The 23,170-nt window shown below is 35.8% G+C and overlaps 2 protein-coding genes and 1 pseudogene across 2 annotated transcripts; 1 reads left to right on the forward strand and 2 right to left on the reverse strand.

Annotated features, from left to right (window-relative positions):
* Positions 1 to 415: 415 nt before the first annotated feature.
* On the reverse strand, positions 416 to 6,204 carry LOC130722638 (uncharacterized). The gene is made up of 2 exons (XM_057573443.1): positions 5,499 to 6,204; positions 416 to 931 (listed from the first exon to the last, which is right to left on the reverse strand). Exons 1-2 carry the CDS (start codon positions 5,502 to 5,504, stop codon positions 608 to 610), a joined length of 330 nt encoding a protein of 109 aa, XP_057429426.1. The 5' UTR covers positions 5,505 to 6,204; the 3' UTR covers positions 416 to 607.
* LOC130724969 (SNF2 domain-containing protein CLASSY 1-like) lies at positions 6,114 to 14,165 on the forward strand (annotated as a pseudogene).
* Positions 14,166 to 17,926: 3,761 nt separating this feature from the next.
* On the reverse strand, positions 17,927 to 22,039 carry LOC130722984 (probable inactive receptor-like protein kinase At3g56050). The gene is made up of 9 exons (XM_057573891.1): positions 21,720 to 22,039; positions 21,496 to 21,637; positions 21,090 to 21,161; positions 20,849 to 20,992; positions 20,626 to 20,766; positions 20,087 to 20,502; positions 19,641 to 19,831; positions 19,416 to 19,548; positions 17,927 to 18,751 (listed from the first exon to the last, which is right to left on the reverse strand). Exons 1-9 carry the CDS (start codon positions 21,835 to 21,837, stop codon positions 18,159 to 18,161), a joined length of 1,950 nt encoding a protein of 649 aa, XP_057429874.1. The 5' UTR covers positions 21,838 to 22,039; the 3' UTR covers positions 17,927 to 18,158.
* Between the last annotated feature and the right edge of the window lie 1,131 nt (positions 22,040 to 23,170).

Here is a 23,170-nt window from a genome sequence, read left to right on the forward strand (position 1 = left end):
GTGAATTGAATTGAAAACTTGCCTCCATATACTTTTAATGCTGCTTAATTTTTTTCTCGCTAAGTAAAGAATTGTATTGGTAGTTTCAAAAAATATAAGAGAATTTTTATTGGTTTATAGAGATGCATATCATTCAGCAGATTATACTACTTCTGTCAACAACTACAAGTGATAAATTGATTATGTTCGTTCAGTACGTTTATTTTTTTAATTTATACCTAGGCTTGAGAGTTGGTCTAAGAGTAAAGCCACACAAGCAACGGTTTTAGGCTCCCTTAAAAAACTATTTTTACTAAATAAAAAAGCCCCAAAATGTTTTCCCCTGAATTGTTTTTTACTAAATTTTTTTTAGGTAAAAACCCTTTTTTTTGTTTTTGAAACCAACTTCATTCAATTAACAAGAAATGAAGGGCCTAGAGGCCATTACATCAGCTTGGACAATGCAAATTAACTGTTGAGGAACCTCCTCAATCCACACATAGTCATGCAACTCAAAAGATAAACTAGCTAGAGCGTCCGCCGCTCGGTTACCGTCACGACGGACATAAGAGAAATCAAAAACATCAAAGTTCGCAAGTAAAAAACGACAATCAACAATAATAGAATCTTAAATGGAGCACCCTCCAGAACGTTTCCAAGCTTCAAACAGCACCAAACAATCCGTCTCGAAAGCAACCCTTCGGAAGCCAAGATCTCTAGCCATACCCAAAGCCCACCGCATAGCCAGGGCCTCCGCCACCAAAGGGGACGTTGCAAGGCCAATGTAAAAACACGCGGTTTCCAGGACTTCGCCATGAGCGTTGCGAGCAATTAGACCCACTCCAGCTTCCCCTGACCTGTGCATTGCTGCATCAAAGTTAATCTTGAAGATACCTAGCGCTGGGTGACTCCAAAAGGCTGCTTGTGCCCCTACGCGAGGCGGCACCAAAGGCTGCATAGCAAGAGGAGGATAAAAAAACCCATTTTAAAATTTGCTTTATGCCTCATTTTGTGTTGGGTCGGTCCTGATTGTGTTACAATATTTTTACTCTGAATAACAATAATATATAATAAGATTAATGACACTTTCATCGAGAATAATAAGATTAATTAATGATAAGATGATAACGTATATTTTTAGTTAACTAATAGTTAAGTGTTAGTGACAATGGTTAACATTGGTTGTTTGAATCTCTAAAATTGAGAGTTCAATTCTTAAGAACCGCATTATTAAGAAGACATTTAACATTCGTCACACCCTTGAATAAGATAATACATGTGGTTAAAAAAATATTAGGATCACATTAGTCATTGACATTTATAAAACAACTCACACCACAATCTCACCTTCACATAAGAGATAAATGAAGAAATGAGATTTTACTGGTGATTGGATAAGAAAAAAAGAAAGGAAAAAAAAGTGAGTGAAAATGATATTAAAGAAATGAATAAAAATCAAAACTCTCAATAAAATGATCAAATCATATATTTATATTTTGAGGAGGAATTTATTGACTCCGGGAGTAAGTTTAAAAACTGACTCCAAATCTTAGATTATTGATTTTATTAAAATTTAAAGGCTTAGATTAATTCTTATAACATATCACGTGACCTTCTTCGGCTTTTGTACCTATAATTTTGTTTGGAAATTACATGCTTGGGGTACTTTTTTATTTATTTACCAATTTAGTATAAATTGTCACTGTCAATGGCGATTCTTTTTTTATTTTTTTAAAGAATCGCCAATAGCTTTGGGGTTTTACTTTTTTTTTTCATTTTTTAAATAAATCGCCAGCCATGTTGGCGTTTTCCTTATTTTTTTGTTTTTTCTAACAATCGCCAACTATGTTGGCGTTTTTTACTTTTTCGTTTTTTTAAATCACCAACCTGTTGGTTGGCTTTTTTTTTTAAATTAAAAAAAAATAGGTGAGAACAACATTACATAACGAAGGTGCGAAGCTAGGTGGAGGGTTGCGCTAGCCGAAAGGGCCTCTCTTGAATTGGGCCATGCCCTTGTTGGCCCACCCTTGTTCATTGGACCTATGTTGCCACCCCAACCCACGTTGGATTTTCAAGAGGTGTCCGAGAATGTTAACATCACTCGAGATGGGCATCAATGCGACTCACCAAACACTGATAGCTTAGGTTCTATCCCTGTTTCTGCTCCTAAGAGAGGACATGGTAGACCTAGAAAGCTAAAAACTCCGATCTCAGGTTCTTATTCCCAGGGAGATATCAACACGCCTCCGGCCAACTCCAAGAGGAGGGGAAGAAAACCTAAGGGAATAGTGACTGATCCAACGGGTGTTGCCGAGACGAGGCCAAGCTCCACGGGGGAGATATTAGACTAGAGCACAAAAGGTATGGATGCTTGGCAAGGTTCTTGGTCCGGAGTATGAAGGCACAGACTCTGCTGCAATTGAAACTCTAGAAGGTGAATTGAAAGCTTTTCTGGCTAGCGAGCAACAGGCCAATGGAGAGACTCTGGATAACCTGGAACGCTCGCGGATTAGGCAGGGCTGAGAAGAGGAAAGCTGTCAAGAAGCTGGTGAAGAAAGCACATCCAGAGCTTGTTCTGATTCAAGAGACAAAGCTTGATGATCAAAAGGAGAAAATAGCAAAAACTTTTGCAAGAGCTCTGAATTTGGAGTGTGAGTGGATTCCGGCGGTGGGTGCGGCAGGAGGGTTATTAACAATGTGGAAGGCATCAGTTATGAATGTGCTGCAAGTGATTAAAGGTGATAGATACCTGCTCATTCACTTCAGAATTCACCAGAACAATGACTGTTTGATAGGGAACATTTATGGGCCAAATTTGGAGGGGGATAGAGCTCGTTTCTTCACTGAATTGGGGTTGATTTTGGGCTCGTGGAATTGCAGTGTTGTGTTAGGAGGGGACTTTAATGCAACACTTAATGCTGAAGACAGGAATAGAAGATTAGGAGGAACTGAAACTGCGTTTGCAAATTTTTTGGTGGAGAGGAACCTCATTGACTCTCCTCTCCACAACTCTAATTTCACTTGGTACGGCGGGAGAAACGGGGGTGTGTGGAGTAGGATTGACAGGTGGTTGGTTAACGAAGAGGCGTGGGAATGCTTAGGGGAAATGGCGCTGCGTGCAGAGAATTGGGGACTCTCCGATCATAGAGTGGTATCATTATCTCTAGGGCAGTATGCAGAGGGTCCTAAACCATTCCTATTCTACAACAACTGGCTCCTAGACAAGGAGTTTGAAAGATTGGTCCATGAATGGTGGAACATTTCTGCTGTCCAAGGATGGTCCGGTTATGTTCTATAGCAAAAATTTAAAGAGTTAAATAGTAAAATCAAAGGGTGGAGAGGGCACTCAAGCACCCGAAGGGGAAGATAGAATCAAGGAGCTTGAATCTAAGTTGCAAGTGGTAATGGAACGGTTGGAAGTGGATGGCCATTCGGAGGAATTGAAAACTAAGAGATGCCAAGTCCTTAATGGTCTTTGGGAAGGGTACAAGTCTGAGGAGGTGAAATGGAGGCAGAAATCCCGTGTGACATGGTTGAAGGAAGGTGACAGAAACACTTCCTTTTTCCACTTTGTTAGCAAAATCAGACTCAAAGAATCATATCTCTAGAATTCAGGTGAATGATCAAGTGATTGAGAACCCAAGTCTGATTAAAGATGCCATCAGGAATCACTTTCACTCCTTTTTTACGAGTGACCATGTTCAAAGACCCAAACTTAAGTGCCCCAATCTGGTAAAATTGTCCATGAAGGAGAAGGATGAATTAGAAAGTCCTTTCACTGAAGCTGAAATATGGGAAGCGATCAAGAATTTTGATGGGGACAAAGCACCTGGACCCGATGGGTTCAATTTCACTTTCTTCAAGCATTTTTGGCATCTCATTAAGGAAGACATTATCAGATTTTTGAGGAATTTCACATGAATGGGAATCTAGTTCGAGGCTTAAATGCGGGGTTCATATCCTTGATTCCAAAGGTTCCTTGTCTGCAGGAGGTGGTGGATTTCCGACCTATAAGTCTAATTGGTAGTGTGTACAAATTAGTATCAAAGGTGCTGGCTAAGAGGCTACAAAAGATTATGCCTGGAATCATATCTGATAACCAATTTGCTTTCACTTCTGGCCGACAAATTACGGACTGCATTCTCATAGCTTCTGAGGTGGTGGATGCTCTTCAAAGGAGGAACGGAGGGGGATTCTTGCTCAAATTAGACTTTGCAAAAGCCTACGATACTGTTGAGTGGAATTTCCTCCTTGATCTTATGCAAGAGATGAATTTTGGGGAAAAATGGAGGTGGTGGATCAAGAGTTGCATATCTACGGCGTCTCTTGCTGTCCTTGTGAATGGTACACCTATTGATTTTTTTTTTGATATTGAACGCGGATTGCGACAAGGTGATCCGATCTCCCCTCTCCTATTTAATCTGTGTGTGAATGGCCTCTCATGTATGTTAAATCAATTATTGGGGGAAATGGAAGCCCTCTTTTCAGTGGAGTTAAAATGGGAAATGCGGAACCTCTGAATCACCTTCAGTTCGCGGATGACACGCTGATGTTTTGTGAACATGATGATAGGCAGTTAGAGCTGTTATGCCATACTCTTTTCTCATTCCTATTCGCTTCAGGGCTAAAATTAAACATGGCCAAATCAGAGTTAATCGGCTGCAACATGGAAATAGAGGGGTGGAAAGAGTTGCACAATTATATGGGTGGGCAGTAGGGAAGCTACCTATGACCTATCTAGGTGCTACCTTGGGGGGAAATCCACGTAGCCTTGCTTTTTGGGAACCGATGCTAGTGAAACTCATAACAAAGGGGAGGTCATATAATTCCAAGTTTATTTCCTTAAGTGGCAGATTGATACTACTAAAGGTTGCGCTTAACTCAATTCTGGTGTACTGGATGAGCATCTTTAAGGCACCTACTGGCATCATTAAACAGGTAGAAAAGGAATTCAAGGCTTTTTTGTGGGGAAAGGAAGAGTGGGGAAAGAAGATCTCATGGATACCTTGGGACCTTGTATGCAAATCGAAGGCTCAAGGAGGTCTAGGGCTAGGACACTTATCATGAAAAAACAAGGCCCTATTGATCAAATATGCATGGCGATATGGAACTGAACAGAAAAGCTTTTGGAGAAGAATCATTGCAGGCAAGTACAAATGGGATAGTAAGATACTATTGATGCATTCAGTTATGGAAGAAGGTGGTCCTTTCTCAGTGATAGTGCGTGATATCATTGCTGTCCTAAAAGAAGACACCTTGCTATCATTGGGCTTTAAGGACCAATTACTTTGTGGCGTTGGCAAAGGGGATTGTATTCGATTCTGGCAGGATGCGTGGGCCATAGCTAAACCATTGAGCATGCAATTCCCTATATTATTTGCTATGTGCAATAACAAGACGATTCTGATCTCGGAGGCAGGATTGTTTGCCAGGGGTAAATGGGATTGGGATGTGCCATTTAGACGTGCCTTTTTCGGTTGGGAATTGGCATTACAAGCATAATTTATGAATCTGATTACCTCCATCACACCTGCTGTAAAGTCTGAAGACTATCTGATTTGGTGTGGCAGCAACAATGGCTTTTACTCTTGCAAAGGAATTTGTGGGTGGGTGGAAGAACAACTCCAGGATGAGGGAACATGGATAATTCCAAAGCAGATAAGAAATACTCTCCCCCCAAAGGCCAGCTTACTACTATGGCAAGCTTGCCATAACAAATTAGCTACAAAAGCTAATTTAAGAAGGAGAGGAGTACTATTGGAAGATTCTGGTCTTTGATGTTTATGCAATATCAGTGAAGAGTCCAACAACCATCTCTTTTTGTGGTGCACTAAGGTTAATGCATTATGGAACAATATTATACTTAAAGAGGGCCTTTCATGGTCATGCCCGACATCATTACTGCAGCTAGTGGAAGAATGGGACCACTATGCCCATTCAATGGATAAACTAATATGGAGCCTCATCCCTTATTCACTGATTTGGTCGATATGGTTAGGCAGAAATGGAATAATATTCAGAGGGAAGGCAATGGATATGATGGAAATCTAGAACTTGCATCAAATCAGACTCTCGTGGTGGATTAAAACGCGTGGAAAGGCTGCCCCTACGAGTTGGAGCAGATTTCTAGGAACATGGCAAGTATCAAATTTCCTTGTAAACAATCAGTGCCGCGTATGGTATCTTGGTCTCCACCTGATATTGGACTGCTGAAATGTAATGTTGATGGTGCTTCTAAAGGTAATCCAGGGCCATGCGGAGTGGGGGGCGTCATTCGTGATGCTAATAGGAAAATTCTGGGCTTCTTTGCTTTAAATACTGGATGGGGTTGGGCTTATGAAGCAAAAATAAAAGCTATACTACATGGTTTCAGGTTCTGTCATCAATATTTACTACGAAATATTATCATTGAAAGTGACTCTACAACGGCAGTTAGATGGACAAGCTCTAAGAATAGAAGGCCATGGAAATTAGCAAATGAGCTAAATCAAATAGACACGTGGATGGAAGAGGTAAATTGCTTGGGTGTTAAACATATTCTTAGGGAGGGAAATGGGTTGGCTGACTTCCGAGCTAACAAAGGCTGTGAGAGAATTTCACCTCTGTGGATATTCTTAGGGACTAGTGAAAATCCGGGGAGGTTGTAGAAGCATGTGAAATGGGCTCGGGCAGTAGCTAATTCTCAAAAAGATGGGGATATTGGGAATTTATACAGCTGAAATGAAGACAAAGGCATGGTTTTGGATGCTATGGCAGTGATTTACCGCCGGTTCTAAACTAAAGCATGAGGATTGATGGATTATGATCTACTTATGGCTTTGCTTAGGATTAACTAGTGTGGCCCTCAGAGTCCATCACCGTCTTTGGTCTATTGTAAGCCGTGAAGTTTATGAGGCTACTTTCCTTTTTGTACTTAGACTACGGGTAGTTGATGGTGGAATGCTTAGCTTGCATTTCCAGTCAGGTAGCTAAAAGCTTTTGAGGATAACACAATGTGTTATATATTGGATCTCTGTAACCTGGTCTTTGACCGTTTTCTAATCAAATCAGTTTGATATTTCAAAAAAAAAAAAAGATTACTTGAAGAGAGTGCAAAATTGCCAATATTAAGGACAATGAAAATCAGAAATTCGGAACAAAACTCATCTTCTGTGTAAGAGTTGAAAAAGCTATTTAGATTACTTTTAGAATGAATATAACAATTTTTATCTTGGGTACAAACCTTCTTCACATCTCTTGAAAATCCAAACCTGTAATTTCCAAACAAAATTATACTACTTGGGGTACAAAAACCACATTCTTCACATCTCTTGAAAATCCAAAATAAACTACCAAAATTTTATTCTTAGTCCAAAATATTTTACCAAAATTTTAATAATAAATAATAAACTTATTAAAAATTGAAAATAATCTATCAATATTGAACCATTTAGTTTCTATATTGGCTAATAATTTAGTGAGTTTAAGTATTCAAAACAAATTTAAAATTATTTAATATTATATAATTAATAATGAAGTTATTAAATAATAAAATTAGTTAAAAAATAATTATTAAAAATTCAAACCTGTAAAATGTTAATTATTAAAAATAAAATTAATTTTTTATCACATATATATTTATTATCTATATATGTTTTCCAAATAGTTAATAATTATGATATTAAACACACAAAAAATCGTAAAATAAAAAAAGGTTTTCTTAAAATTATTATTCAATATTATTATTTAATATTGAATATGATAGTATTGGTCAACAGAACTCTACTTTAATAATATAGTTTTTAATAATTTATATTACTTCTTATAATAAATTTTAAATGCATTGATTGAGTATTAAAGTTTTTTTTTCAAAAACAAAATTATATTGATGAGGAAATAATAATTTTAAATAACTATAAAATAAAATATTTAATATTTAAAAAATGAAATTGAAAGATTGCTAATATTAATGATAATATTGTTTATGATTAAAGTTTATTAAGATAATTTCTTAGAGTGACATGCATTTACTATTCATATTAAATGTGTTAGTAATGACTTATTAATTAGCGTTGAAATTTGAGGTTCTCATTTATTTCCTACGTTTTATCCATGAAGGTTTTCAATGATCATACTCCCACTCATGAATGCACCATAAATTTGAGGCTTTTATAAGACCATTTATTCTTTCTTGCACACAAGCCTTTGGTTCAAACATCATTGGTTTCTCCAATTTTTTCCGCTCTCATTTTCTGTCATTCCTTTGATACAACAATATTGTTTGCTACTTCTTGAGATCTAGCACTGAGTTTGAGTTGCGATTTTGAGGTAAAGATTGTCGCCGACTTTGTTTTCCTAAACTCTTCATTTGAAATGTGAATTTATGTTGTTTCCTTGATCATTCAATTGATCGGCCTCTACTGGTCAAAATTTTGAAAACTTTTTACTTGTTATGGATTTAGAAAAAAGACATAACATTTGGGTTCGCTCTGAAGACTTGTTTTCAAAAGGCAATCATTTTCATTCTAAAAGTATTAAGAACCTAAATAAATTATGGCTTAATTGCAACTTTGGTCCCCGACGTTTACCAATGCCACGATTTTGGTCCCCCACCTAATTTAATTACATGAATGGTCCCCGACGTTGTAGGTCGTGTGCAACGTTAGTCCTACCATTTATTTCTTAATGGAGGAGGTTTACGTGGACGTCCTGTTGGAGAGAGAAAAGAGGTATGAGGAGAGAGGGAAGCACGTGAGTATCACGTGACCCTTATCTGAACCAATTATACCCAAACCCCTGACCTCCCTGGAACGAAGAAGGTAACGCGATTTAGATCCCTAGGGTTTCAGATTTGGGTATAATGAGTTCATATAAGGTTCACGTGAGTTCACGTGATACTCACGTGCTTCCCTCTCTCCTTAGATCTCCTTTTTCTCTCCAACTAGACGTCTACGTAAGCCTCCTCCATTAAGAAATAAACGGTAGGACTAACGTTGCACACGACCTACAACGTCGGGGACCATCCATGTAATTAAATTAGGTAGGGGACCAAAATCGTGGCATTGGTAAACGTCGGGGACCAAAGTTGTAATTAAGCCATAAATTATTTTGGGAGATTTGTCTTACTTATTTGATAAGGGTTTTGAGATTTTAAACTCAATTTATCTTCCATGTCACATCTCACTTTCTCTTCACATTATTCATCATACCTCTCATTTCTCTCCCTTCAATTTGCGTACTTATATTTGTTTCTTTGATCACCTAATGCAGATTAACATCATACAAGATCAACTGGACTCTTGTTATGTGTTAGTGTCAAATTCAATGGCGCCTAGAAAAACAAATTTGGATCAATGGAAGCACCCATTCAATGCTTACCGTAAGTTTTTCCTCTTCTTTTTGTTAATCCAGCACTATGCATGCAAGACAAATGAAAATGAAAAAATTATATGAAAATTAAATACCTATAGATTACAAAATCAATTTTATGAAATTGAAAAGATTTTCTTCATAACACGACATACTATATTGACTATAATTAAATATTTAGTTTCTAGTGTGTGTACTACTGTTTTTGCCATAAACACACTTGCACTAGTTTTTAAAACATATTAACTTCCTCAAATTCTTTACTCTGAACAACATTTGAGGATTTTGTGTGTGGCTCATGGAAACCCGTGGAGCTCATTAAAATTGAATCGGGAAGGGTGACCTTACATTTTATGGATAATCAAGAGATGGCTATAGAGAAAGGCTTTGCAGACATGCGAACAAGGTCAAAGATAGCTACTTTTGCAGACATGCGAATAAGGTCAAGGAAAGCTACTTTATCTGATTGCACATCCTTCTTACGATGTGGGATTGATGTGTGTGTTCTATCAGCCTTTAAAAGTAGTGATGATCCAAATGAATCAAATTCTAATCCAGTAAGTTGAGACTATTGGTGTTTGAATGTATTTTATTAGATGGTCATTTTTTCTTTTCTTGATATCTTTTCTTCTTATCTCATGTATTAATTATCTCCTTTAAATTAAGTTAGAGTTTTAGTTTTTGGGAAATGAGTTCCATGCATTCAAGAATCCCTACATTCACACAGTCATCGAATGAGAGTCATCCGATCCGGATCGTACAGGTTAAATTATATACATGTCTACAGTTTGACATGATGAATAATGAGCCAATTAATTTTAACCGTCCGGTTCAGATATCATGACTAGATGAATAGAGGGATTCACTTTCTGCAAGTGACAAAAATATTAGTTTGTGGAACATCAAATCTGATAAAGTATAAACTTTTTAATTGTAGGTGTGGTTTGATGCAAAATAAAATCCAATGAGAGAAAGCCCCACAACCCTGAATGTTTGTGTGAGTATCTTGTAAGCTTTTACACAAATCAAGGTTCCCTTGGTTCACACAAAAAGACTCTGTGTAAGGATGTTCAAGTAGTTGGGTTAAATCAAATTTCCATCCTTCAAAGGCTTGGATGTAAAAGCCTTGAAGATCAATTATTCCGTTGGGACTCGTCAGAAGACTGCATCGACAAACCACCAACAAGGTTATCCTTAGGAAAGTTCGTCCGTGACATTTCATGGCTAGCTACTGTGTCACTCTTGAAGAACATGTCCTTCTGTGCGAGATCAGTGTAAAACAAGATTCTCTACCAAATCATGGAAACTTATACCAGTAATTCTAATTTGAACTTAAGAGTTGGGAACTTCAAACTCAATGGTGGCATTACACGCCCCTCTGTTTTGTACTTGACAACCACAACAATGTCCCTACATTGCATAAAAATGATGTAGAATTTCAGCCTGGTGGCAATGCAATAGTGGTTGGCGAAACCTCTTCATGATGTAATCTTAGAAGCCATAAGAAGTATCAGAGGAATGACTTGTCTAATTCAGATCATATGATGGTAGTTCTCGCACCCAAACGGAAGAGGCTTAGTTCTAAAAGAGAAGCTAAAGGGAAGAGGCGACGAAGTTCAAATTTTTTAAGAGACATAAATGGTGATGATGATGATGATGATGTTGATGATGATGATGATGGTTATCATTATTATTATCATCATGATGATGATCATGATTGTGATGATGATCATGATGACGGTTATGATGATGATGATGAAGAACGAGCTTCGAGACGCAGTGCCTTAGATGCAGATGCATACAAGAAAATGATAGACTCTTACTTTAAAGAGATGGATAAATTACCAGCAACGAAAGAGGTTCCTATTAATGAACAATGGAATGAAGCAATCAACTTTGGAAAAGACAAGGAAACCAACAAAACTCAAAGAGAGGAGGAAGTGGAGGAAGAGGTTTCTGAAATCGAAATGTTATGGAAAGAAATGGATGATGCAATGATAGAGAGTTTTCTTCAAGAACAAACAGAGGTAGAGGTGTGTCAATTTATTCCTCCTTTTGTTGTTAAAGATTCGTTCACACTCTCACTGCATTTTCAACATTTATCTTGCAACCACATCACACATCAATCTCTTACGTTCTTTCTTCTCTCCACTCCATTTACACTTATTTGAGAGTGTAAACAAACTTAATTCTTTTTCAATTTATTAAACCAGGATTCGAGTGCTCCAACTAAGGAAGAGACTACCAGAACTTGTGAGCACGATTATAGATTGGACGAGCAACTTGGAATCTATTGCCATAGATGTGGCTTTGTGAAAGAGGAGATAAGATATATCATGCCATCCTTTGTAAGTGAAAATCAAAACTTTAGCAGAACCTCATATGTTTTCTTTAACACTCTGTCTAAAATCTATCTCCAATTATTAATATATTCACTTGATTTTGATAGATACTTTGGGTGCATTTACGCAAAAAAAAAAACCAAATTTTTGGGGCAATAAATACTTACTAAATAATAACAATTTACTCATAAGATTATTTTCAAAATTTGATAAAATGAATTCAAAAAAGAGCTTATAGTAGATACAAGTGCCACTCTAAGAGCAAGTGTTTGGAGATTCGGTTACCTTATAAGTGCTTATTTATTAATTAATATAAGAAGTATATCCAACCAATCTGCATCTAAGAAACCTTGTTCATATTGGCAGGCAGAGCGACGATCACGACGACACAAGGATAGGAAATTCAATGATGAAGAACCAAATTCAAAGGCTGATGATGAACCAAATTCTAATGATCAACAAAATGTTTATGAGGAGCCAAAGGGTGATGAAAACGTTTGGGGATTCATTCCTGAACTTAGAGAAAAAATGCTCCCCCACCAAAAGAAAGCTTTTGAGTTTCTTTGGGGAAACATTGCAGGGTCCATGAAACCAGCACTTATGGAAGCACAATCTGAAAACAATGGAGGTTGTGTTATATCTCATGCTCCTGGAGCTGGAAAAACATTCCTCACAATAGCATTTCTTGTTAGCTATTTGAAGGTATTCCCAAACAAGAAACCCTTAATCCTTGCTCCAAAAACCACACTTTACACTTGGTACCAAGAGTTTATCAAGTGGAAGTTTCCAATGCCAGTGTATCTGATTCATAGTCGCAGAAGCCAAAGAAGTTTCAGTGAAACATCATTAGCTCTACCTGGACTTCCAAACCTAAATGGGGATGCCAAGCACACTTTGGATTGCTTGGAAAAGATTAAAAAGTGGCATGCACACACTAGTGTTTTAGTCATGGGTTACACTTCCTTTTTATCATTAATAAATGAGGGCTCAAAGTATGAACATAGAAGGTATATGGCTAAAGCATTGAGGGAAATCCCTGAGATTCTCATGCTGGATGAAGGGCACAATCCGAGAAGTACAAAATCAAATTTGAGGAAAGGATTAATGAAAGTGAAGACAGAACTGAGAATACTCCTCTCTGGAACATTGTTTCAGAATAATTTTGGTGAGTATTTTAACACACTTTGTTTGGAAAGGCCAAGGTTTGTTCATGAAGTGCTGCAAGAGTTAGACCCAAAATATGTGAAGAGTGAAGCAGAAAAAAAGGCTCCTCATTTAGTCGAGTCGTGGGCTAGGAAATTCTTCATGGATAAAATTGCGATGAAAATCGATGCATGTAATGAAAACGTTGAGGAGAAGATGCTGGGTCTAAATATGCTGAAGAACATAACAAGTGGTTTCATTGATGTTTATGATAACACAAATACAGATAGTTTACTACCTGGTCTACAAATTTACACCTTGCTGATGAATAACACTAAGAAGCAAAGTGAGATCTTGCAGACACTGCAGAAGAAAATGAACCAGAGCGGTGGGTACCCTCTTGAGGTAGGGTTTTTGATTACCCTTGTGTCAATACATCCATGGTTGATCTCAACAACCAAATGTGCCAAAAAGTTTTTCACTTCAAGCCAATTGAAGCAGCTAGAGAAATGCAAGATTGATATGAAAATAGGGTCAAAGGTGAAATTTGTTATGAGCCTTGTCTTCCGTGTGGTCAAGATGAAGGAGAAGGTTCTTATCTTTTGTCATAACCTTTCACCAATGTGGCTGCTTCTAGAGTTGTTTGAGAGGTACTTCAAGTGGAAATTGGGAATAGAGATCTTGACACTTCATGGAGAACAAGAGTTGTTTGAGCGTGGGAAAGTAATAGATAAGTTTGAGGATCGTCGTGGAGCCTCAAAGGTGCTCCTAGCTTCAATCAACGCTTGTGCGGAAGGTAATTTATATAAAAAATGAGAAATTCCGTTATTTTTCCCCACATATTACGTGAATTGGTTTTCCATTTATAGTGTAGTAACCCATAACTTTTACATATCTTCTCAATTAAAATACTAAATAAACATAATGTTCATAGGTATTAGTCTGACAGCGGCTTCTCGGGTGATTTTCATGGATTCAGAGTGGAATCCGTCCAAAACAAAGCAGGCTATTGCACGTGCTTTCCGTCCTGGTCAAGACAAGGTTGTTTATGTTTATCAGCTATAGCAGCAGGATCATTTGAGGAGGACAAATATAAGAAAACAAACTGGAAAGACTGGGTTTCGAGGATGATTTTCAATGATAATTTTGTGGAGGACCCTTCTAAATGGCAGGCACAGAAAATTGAAGATGATGTGCTAAGAGAAATGGATGAAGCAGACAAATCTAAATCAATCCACCAAATTATAAAGAATGGAAAGGCCTCAACAAACTTATAAACCAAGTAGGTATTTAATCTTCTTCCATATCAAAACTTGTGTAATTAACTAGTATTTTACCTATCCCAAGTTTGCTATTGTCAAAATTAACTTTGGTAGTATGAAACGAAAAAGTTTAGAAAATATTTTGGAAATTTAATTTATATCCGCACTTATTAATTTACATCTAAATTTTGGGTTCATACTTCCAAATCTACCATTGTATTGTGTAATGTTTATACTAAATCACATGTACCATATTAATGTTGTTTAAAAATAACCATATATGTTGTTTTGAAATTTGTTTTCACGTGACAAAAAAGCATCTTGTTTGATATAATCATGAACCCGAAGTTATTCTTTGAGGGTACTTAAAATCTTAGGATTGTTATACAACATTATTGCTTGATAGAAGCTTCAGACTTGAACATCAGATAACTTAGTAATTTATTCAAAATCTTTGTAATATTATATATATATTTTGATACTATACTACTTTACAGGACCATTTACAAAACATGGCAGAGTAGAGAGAATTGGAGCAGAGGAGCCATTGCACTTCTTAACAAGCTAAGCTTGCTTATGGATAGGCCAATCATTTTTTGTTTTATTATGTATTGCAATACATTTCTGAAGGGGGAATAACAATTTCAATCACCTTCATTTTTTGTTTTGTTTTGAAATCGGTAGTAAACAAGTTAGCATCGTGGCATATGTTTCACCAGTAGAAATTAGTATAAAGTAAAAGAAATTTTATTGTGGAATATCTATCTTATATGATTTCTGAGATATATGATTAGATATTATAATATATAGTGAAATAAGCTATGAGAATGAGAACAACCTTCTCATATAGGTGATAAAAACAGTCTCCAATCTATTGCAATTTTTTCATGAAAATCGCGAGTTTTGTAATGGTACTGAAACAATTAGGCACAATATATGATAAGAAAACCATAGGAAAATCCTACAAAACATATGTTTATCACTGACCATCAAACATATCTTGTCCATTTCCTTGTTATTGTCAAAGTTAGAGGTAGATTCCATTCCATTCTCCTCCCATACAATGTAAGCAGTCCTACCATTATTCTCCTTCTTACTCTTAAAATCATCCGTCTTTCATAGAGAAAGGCAATGAATCTTAATTTATCCTGACTTTTGACATTTAAATAAACTGAAGTTTTGTTTGAGGTTCGATCTTGATTCTTCTTGGTGAAGATCTTGAATTGAAATAGATTTTTAGAGTTATTTCTCCTTAGAAATTTCTAAACTTCTTCACTATCAAGGTTAGGTTCTCATCATCCGAATCCAATAGAGAATAATTCCTTTGTGAGCCATCGCAACCATATACTTTTTCCTTGAGTGATATGGTTTTTTCTTTTCTTATAAATCTATTCACTATCTTCCAAGTATCCCAATTCAAACTGATACTCTTACCATTTCCTAAATAATGTCGTAAAAGACATTTTAGATAGAATCTTATTTTATAATATGGTTGTTATCTTGACTTTTCATGCTCTATTCAATGATATAAAAACCTTTAAATTCAAATAAAAATTCATCACACCAAACATGCAATTATTGTTGGGGTTGATTGTCAAGTCCCACGTTGCCAAATTTCTAAAATAAAGAAGGAGGTTAAAAATTAGTTATTGCAGAAGTCTCACATTGTTTAGTGTGGTGAAGCAAGGGGGAGACCAAAGCTATATATTAGACCTAAGTTCTTTGTTTTTAGATGTACCAGTCAGTAGCACTTTAAACTTATATCTGACTTAGTTTAAATATTTGCTTTGTGAGAGTGTAGTTGTACAGGGGCATTGGGTGAAAGTGATAGAAGTCTATATGTTGTAATAATTTTCACACAATAATGGTGTTTTGATTTTTCTTGTGTTGTGATTGTGTTTTGATTTTTCTTTAGCTCTATTGTTTCCCAACAATTATGAATAAATCAAACCATGATTATAATATAAATAACGAAAGTAATTCTTAATAGATGAATCTTGATGAAATAAATGCAAAACTGAAAACAAATAGATAGAGATTAGAAATATCACACTGTCATTTATACCGCTTCACCTTAAATCCACTAGAAGGTTACACATAGTCCTCACTTTTCAATGGATGTTTCTTCCACTATATTACAACATCCATAACGAGCTCACCTTCAAGACACTCTTGAATGAGAAACCCAAGAAATCACACAAATTGATTTTTACAAATTACTAACCAAACCCTACCATGGATTGGGAAATACATCAGAAAGAATTTTCAATCCTAATTGAATAAAATGGAAACTCTATCAATGAATACACTATAGAGAACCAAATAACGATTCTCATAAATTTGTAAATCTGAAAGTGTATGTGTGTGTCTATTTTTTTGTGTGTTTAGAATTTGGAAAACTATTTATATGTGAGAAGATAATACACCCCAAAACTCAAGAAAACACACTCTCAAACATGTGATCTGAGAACCCTTTTATCGATCCCCATAGATAGTGCCAATTATCCCGGCATACAAACAATAGTGACATAGGCCCAAAATCCTAGCGGAGGTAGGATCTTGTAATAACCTAGACGCCTATGTAATAAATGTCAAAAAGTCATTTTTCAAGGTACAAGTGTATTCCATTTTATACGGGTACATAAAAAACCTAAGAAACAAACTAATTAGATCGCCTAGGCCTTATAACACTCCTGCCCAATGTCCCTTACATCCATCCACTCACACACCCTTTGGCCGTGATGGACGGGACCCCTATTATGATGAGGGGTCTTGCCGAGTCCACTATCCTTTATATATAAGATCTTATTTAGCCATATCACTAAACACTAGTCAACGTGAAACTTTAACCAAAGATATGATCAAAATAATCCTTATATAAGCTAAATCAATTATCCACAAACTAGCTTTTACGATAGAGTTAAATGTAACTGAAATTCAAAGTTGGTATATCAGAGCCTCTTGTAAATATGTTTTTTGAAACATCCCTTGAGAAAACGAGTGTGTAAAAAATCTCACATTAACTATAAATATGGTCAAAATAAACCTTATATAGGTGGAACCATCCTTATTTCTAAGCTAATTTTTTTTGTTAGACAATGATATTGCCATCAATTTCCTTATCAAAAAATACATCTAACATTTTGATATTCTATGATGATGTACAGAATGCAAGAGGTTGGGTGGTCAAACATGTCATCTTCAATTAGAAACTGTCGTATAGCAAAAGCAATTGCCGTTTGTGTCATGTGATGGACACACCCACCAAACTTCAACGAAAATTTCTAGTCATAATTTTAATTAATCACTTGTTTACCAAAAATCATTTGATTCGGACTCCGTCATGCAGTTGCCACGGACATTTTCTGCCGTCCATTGTATTAAGCAGGCTACAGCTCAGCACTTTGTAGTTGTCATTTGCTAATAATACTTGAAAAATAACAAGCCCTCATAGAAGACTTTGACCTTATCCATCAAATATTATTAAACCTCAACTTTCCCACCACACAATCTTAACATTTTTCTTTTGTCACATATAGAGCTTCCAAGAAGATCAAGTGAAATTATGAAAGGTCCTCAAGTGCTAATCAATGTACAACTATGCTTATTGAATTATTGTAATGAAAGAAAACATGACACATCTGGAGAAGGGAGGGGGAGGGGGTTTAAGAGTAGTATTATTAGTAAAAAAATATAATAAATTGAAAATATCCTGAACTGAACAAATGAAATTAACTAATTGACTACACAATTTTGTTATAACATGTTTGAAAATCCATCTACAATCAAGTATGGGAAGAAGCTTCTGTGAGTAGTTTCTATGTGTCAGAATTGATTCTGAGTAAAATTAAGTTGATCCAAACATGAATGTAATTCCATAAACCATAATTAAACAAAGCACCCAAAAAGAAACATTTTCTTTATCTCCCTTATGTACATGTATTTTTGTCACTCTCCAATAGATACAAGATGTATCAATTTACAGGTGAGTAGTGAGTACTATTTTTTTTTTTTTTGCATTCACCAATGGAAAAAGGATGTGAGAATGGGAAAGACTCCATACTTACAATTCCATTTACCGAACTCAGCTTGCATCAAAAGAAGAAATCTCAAGCTCTGCCCACCAAAGTGGAGAAAGCTTCGGAACTGCTGCTTCAGGCCTGATTTTTGTTATCTCTCTTAATCTCAAGCTAACTTCTTTCATTGTTGGTCTCTGCTCTGGATCAGGATTCACACAAGATTGAATCAATTCAGAAACTTGATCTAGCTGTTCTTCTTGGAAAGACACTAGAGTTGGATCCGTTATTTCTTTGAGGGGCCGGTCGCCATGTAAAAAGTGTGAAGCCCAGTCATTAAGTGACCCACTATTCTCCACTGAATAAGGGAGCTTGCCTGTTACCATTTCGAATAATACAACACCAAAGCTGTAAACATTGCTTGCCAATGTCATGTCGCTGTGTTTTCTAGAACCAGATTTTGTTTTAGCTGAAACTATTTCATTCAAAATACTCAAATCCGAGATTTTTGCAGCATAATCATCAGTGAGTTGGATAGCTGAAGAATTAAGGTTGCTATGGGGCAAAGGAGGGTCCAACTGGTGCATATGTTGCAGGCAGTAAGCCACGCCCATGGCAACTCTGAGTCTTGTTCCCCAATCTAAGTGCTCAGCTTCTTTTACTGGAATTTCCAACAAGATCAAATACATTAGCCAGTTTCCAAATTTAAAAATCAAAAGAATAGCAAAGAAGTCCTTAAAAGCAACTATTCTTGCTTCTAAAAGAAACAGAAACTCAGAAAGCATGTAACATCAACTTTTCACACAAACATAATTCCAATCCTAATTGCAAAGCTATTAATCCAGAAACCTATCGAAGGAAAAAAAGAGGTTGGGAGATGATGAGCTTTATAAAAATGTTTAGTATCATCCACAGGTTCTAAACTGTACTGATATGCTTTTAGAAAAACCTAACGAGGTTTCATGGTAGATAGATAAAAGCATCTCTAAAAAGACATCTTCACCCATTTGATTGTCTATTTGTGTCTATGATATGATATTAATCTAATGTGTCACAAAGTTTTCCAGTATTCAACAGTCAAAGTGATGCTATGCAAAACATAGATTGACAGGAAGTTAGTCCTAATCTGAATGGCTATAGGGGAATAGAATTTTAGCTCATGCTTCAATAAACAGAAATGATGTAATGAAAACCGTGTTTATCAGAACCTTTAAGTTCGTAAAACAGATTACAAGTTGTCGATCATAAATTTTTGTGGATCATAAATAAGGGAGCTCAATCATTTATTTACATGAAATAATAACACTGAAATTATGGGTACTCACTGTGTAAATGCTCAAAGAGTGTTCCATTAGGGGCATATTCAAAAACCAGCACTCTGGTGAAAGGCTCATCTTCTTCACAAAATCCAAGAAGATTTACAAAATTCTTGTGGTTCACTTTGGATAATGTATCTATCTGAAACCATAGTTGCTTAAATATGTAAGTTTCAATAGCAGCGTTACTCGAAAAAACTACAAATAGTTTTGTTTATTTTTTGGTGATGGTACCTTGTTCCGAAATTGGGCTTCTGAACTATTTGGCCAATCTTTGGATGATGTCACTGCAACAGAGGCCACAGCTATTTCAACACCGCTAGATAAAGTCCCTTTGTACACTGTACCAATGGGTGAAGTACCAATTACATTACTAAAATCTTCACATGCTGCTTCAAGCTCTGACCTCTTTAGCTTTGGCACACCTGAAAACATAGAAATCGGTCATGTATGTACAAAGGAAGAAACCTTACATGTTAAGCACCATAATATAGCTCAAGTGAATTGAGTGCAATCATTCAAGCCAAATCAATTGGATGACCAAGGACCCGGTGAAATTCGGATTCTCTTCCCTCTTTTATATCTCAAGTATCCTGAAGCAGTTTGCATGCATAAAATAACAGCTGTTTTCAACCATTGATTTATTTCAAAAATTTAGAAGGATAAGTCCTTTGATTTACCTGTCACAAATGCCTTCTGAAGCTGTCCACTTAATCCTGTAACCCATGGCTTTACGGTGGTTACCTTGTTTGTTTTACAGAGATAAATGCCCGTGAGTGAAATGAGAAGAAATGCAGCAACACCCGCAGAACCAGCCAAAATAGGAACATGATGATTCTTTGATGAGGTACTATTAGTTTGGGGAGAAGGAGAAGAATCATTTCGACGAGGAGAAGGGGAAGGTGGTTTCAGTGCTATCGGTGGTGTTGCTGGGGCAGATGGGGAAGGTGAAGGAGACGGAGATGGAGATGGAGACAGAGATGGAGATGGAGATGGAGACGGAGACAGAGCAGGACTATTGGGACCAACAGCTGGAAGATTATGAGGATCTTCTTGCAGTAGGTTCCGGAGACCTTTTTCATTTAGGCCAACATGCCTTCAAGAAAGAATGACAACACAGTTAAGATTATGGTATAAAATGGAATAGAATGGACACAATATAACACATAACTGAGCAAATGAAGCAGAGATGATCCATTTCACATGCTTAACGCCATACCGTATGATGCGTCTTCTTGTACAGCCTGACATTTTTCCTGCACCAATTAGCTGGTTTTCATCTACTTGAGATTCAGAAAGCATCTTCAATTCATTAATTGCAGGAGAAAAACCACAAAGAAGATCATTGTTGTCCAGCAAACTGCAATAAGAAGAAACTGATAAATAGAGGCAAAAGAAGTTTAAAAAATTGAAATTGGACTGTTGAAAGAGTACTATCATACAGGATTGTTAGCGAAATATTAGTCTCAAGATCGGTCGGTGGAGGTCCACTGAAGTTGTTGTAGCCCAAATCCAAAACTTCCAATTCATTCAAGTGTGCAATTCCTTCAGGGATGACCCCGTGAAAAGAATTGTTCCGCAAAATTCTGCAACATATTCATCACAATCTCAATGTTATAAGACAGATAAAAAAAACCTGAAAATGTACTTATTACTAAGATACTGCAATAAACAATTACTTACATGGACTTTATGTGAATAAGATTCGCGAGCTCAGGCGCCAGATTTCCTTCAAGACAAAGATCTTTCAAATTCCTGGGCAACAAAATACATTCTCATGATTAAAAACTCTACATTTTCTAACAAGTGATGGATCTTCAAAATTTGCAATTATAGTATCAACCGTCTATGGAATTAAATCAATTAATCAGTTGATTCCAGACCAAGGCACATTTCAATTGTAGAGATACTACAACATAAGACATCATCAAAAGTTTTTGCAAAAACTGAAACTTCGATCTCTCAAATTATGAACCAAATGGGAAAGTTTCATTTTCCCTTCTTGGTTCTGTCACTAATCATAAACAGATCAGAAAATCACATACACTGAGTTTCATAAAAAAACAGATCACAAAATCACAAAACTTACAATTCCACCACTCTTCTTCCATCTGAACACTCAACTCCAAACCAATTACACGCGTCAACCACAACTTCATCATCAATCCAATTCGTCAAAGCACCAAAAGGGTCACTCACTATTCCCTGCTTCAACTTCAAAAGAGCTTTACCTGCACACAGAACCCATTTCTCAGAATACATACACATCATGATTCCACAACAAAACTAAAGAAAACCCAAAAATTCTCATACCTTCTTCGTTCAAAGAACAGCACAAACCGAAGCTCTGAAACAACAAACACAACGATAGAACCCTCAGAATTCCAAACCGAAGATCCCTGAAGCAGCTGAATTTCCAGCTCTCAATCATTCTTGTTGCGTGGAAACGTCAACACGACAAAGATTGAGTTGAATGAATCACAATGAATCTGAGTCCTCAAAAGTATCGAAAGAAAGCAAGTACTGTGAAACAAGCAAAATGAAGTTTGATATCAAAAAACCATGTTCTACTACAAACAAACGAGGTTGAGGTTGGACCTGAACAAATTTAATATTTCAAAAACGCGTTCCCTCACAATAGGAATTTTCGTACTAATATTAATTTCATCATTGAAATTTTCTCTAACTACTATATCGGTAAAATTAAAAATGTGGGTGGCGAAATTTTCTTGTGATATTAATAAATATAAATACACGTCAAATATTTAGAGCACGTTTGGTTTGGTTTTATGCTCTAAAGTAAGAATGATATTGATTTATCATTGTAAAACTTATTTTTATTCTATCTCTAAAATTAACTTTCGGATGAAACTAGACAATCTTTGGAATTTTATAAATAGATTGAGCAATTTGAACAATTTTTCACACGAATAATTTTTCTCTTAAAAAACATAAAATTTAAGTATAATACATTGACACGTTTAATTAGAATTTATTAATTTGTCATGTTATGACTAACTTTTAATTTAAAAATATTTAAAATAAAAAATAAAGAGTTGTAATTTTTTGAAAGAATTTATAAAACTTTTTATACTATCAATACATATAAATTAAATCCCTAAATATATATTATGTTATATTTAGGGATTCAGTGGTTGTATTCACACTCAAAATATCTTACATCTTATCTTCAAAAAAATTTCTTATGTTCCTAATGTATCACTTTCATTCTCTTCAATTTTTAACTCTCTTTAAAAATGAAGATAAAAATGACCGTCAACAAAATATTTTCCTTCCTAACCATCACGCACAAGCTAGTTAAAATATTGTGGAAAGCGGAATTTTCATGTGATTAAATGCGTTATAAACAAATAATTTTTAATCAAATGATTTAACAATACACACGAACACAAGAGAGTTAATAATATCACAGTTGTGTTATGTTGGTAAAAGATCAACCTCAAAATCTAATGTCACGGTTCTGAATGTTTACGTTACGTGTTACACGTTGCATTATTGCAGGTGACGGTGAGGGATTGGGTCTAAGCTAGTGTGCTCCATCTAAGCTAACTAGACGGTACTTCATTATTACCTTTTTCTTATCTTTTTTGTCATTATATTTTAGGTGTCATTAAAAAACATATTTCTACTTATTTGTGATCTTGAAATTATAGTATAATATTATATCAATTCTGATAAATTCTAAACTTGTTTTAAAATTAGGATAGCTAGCTTTTCTGTTCTTTTGGGAGATGGACGTGGAG

The sequence above is a fragment of the Lotus japonicus genome, chromosome 6 (genome assembly GCF_012489685.1).
Source record: "Lotus japonicus ecotype B-129 chromosome 6, LjGifu_v1.2".
Classification (NCBI taxonomy): domain Eukaryota; kingdom Viridiplantae; phylum Streptophyta; class Magnoliopsida; order Fabales; family Fabaceae; genus Lotus; species Lotus japonicus.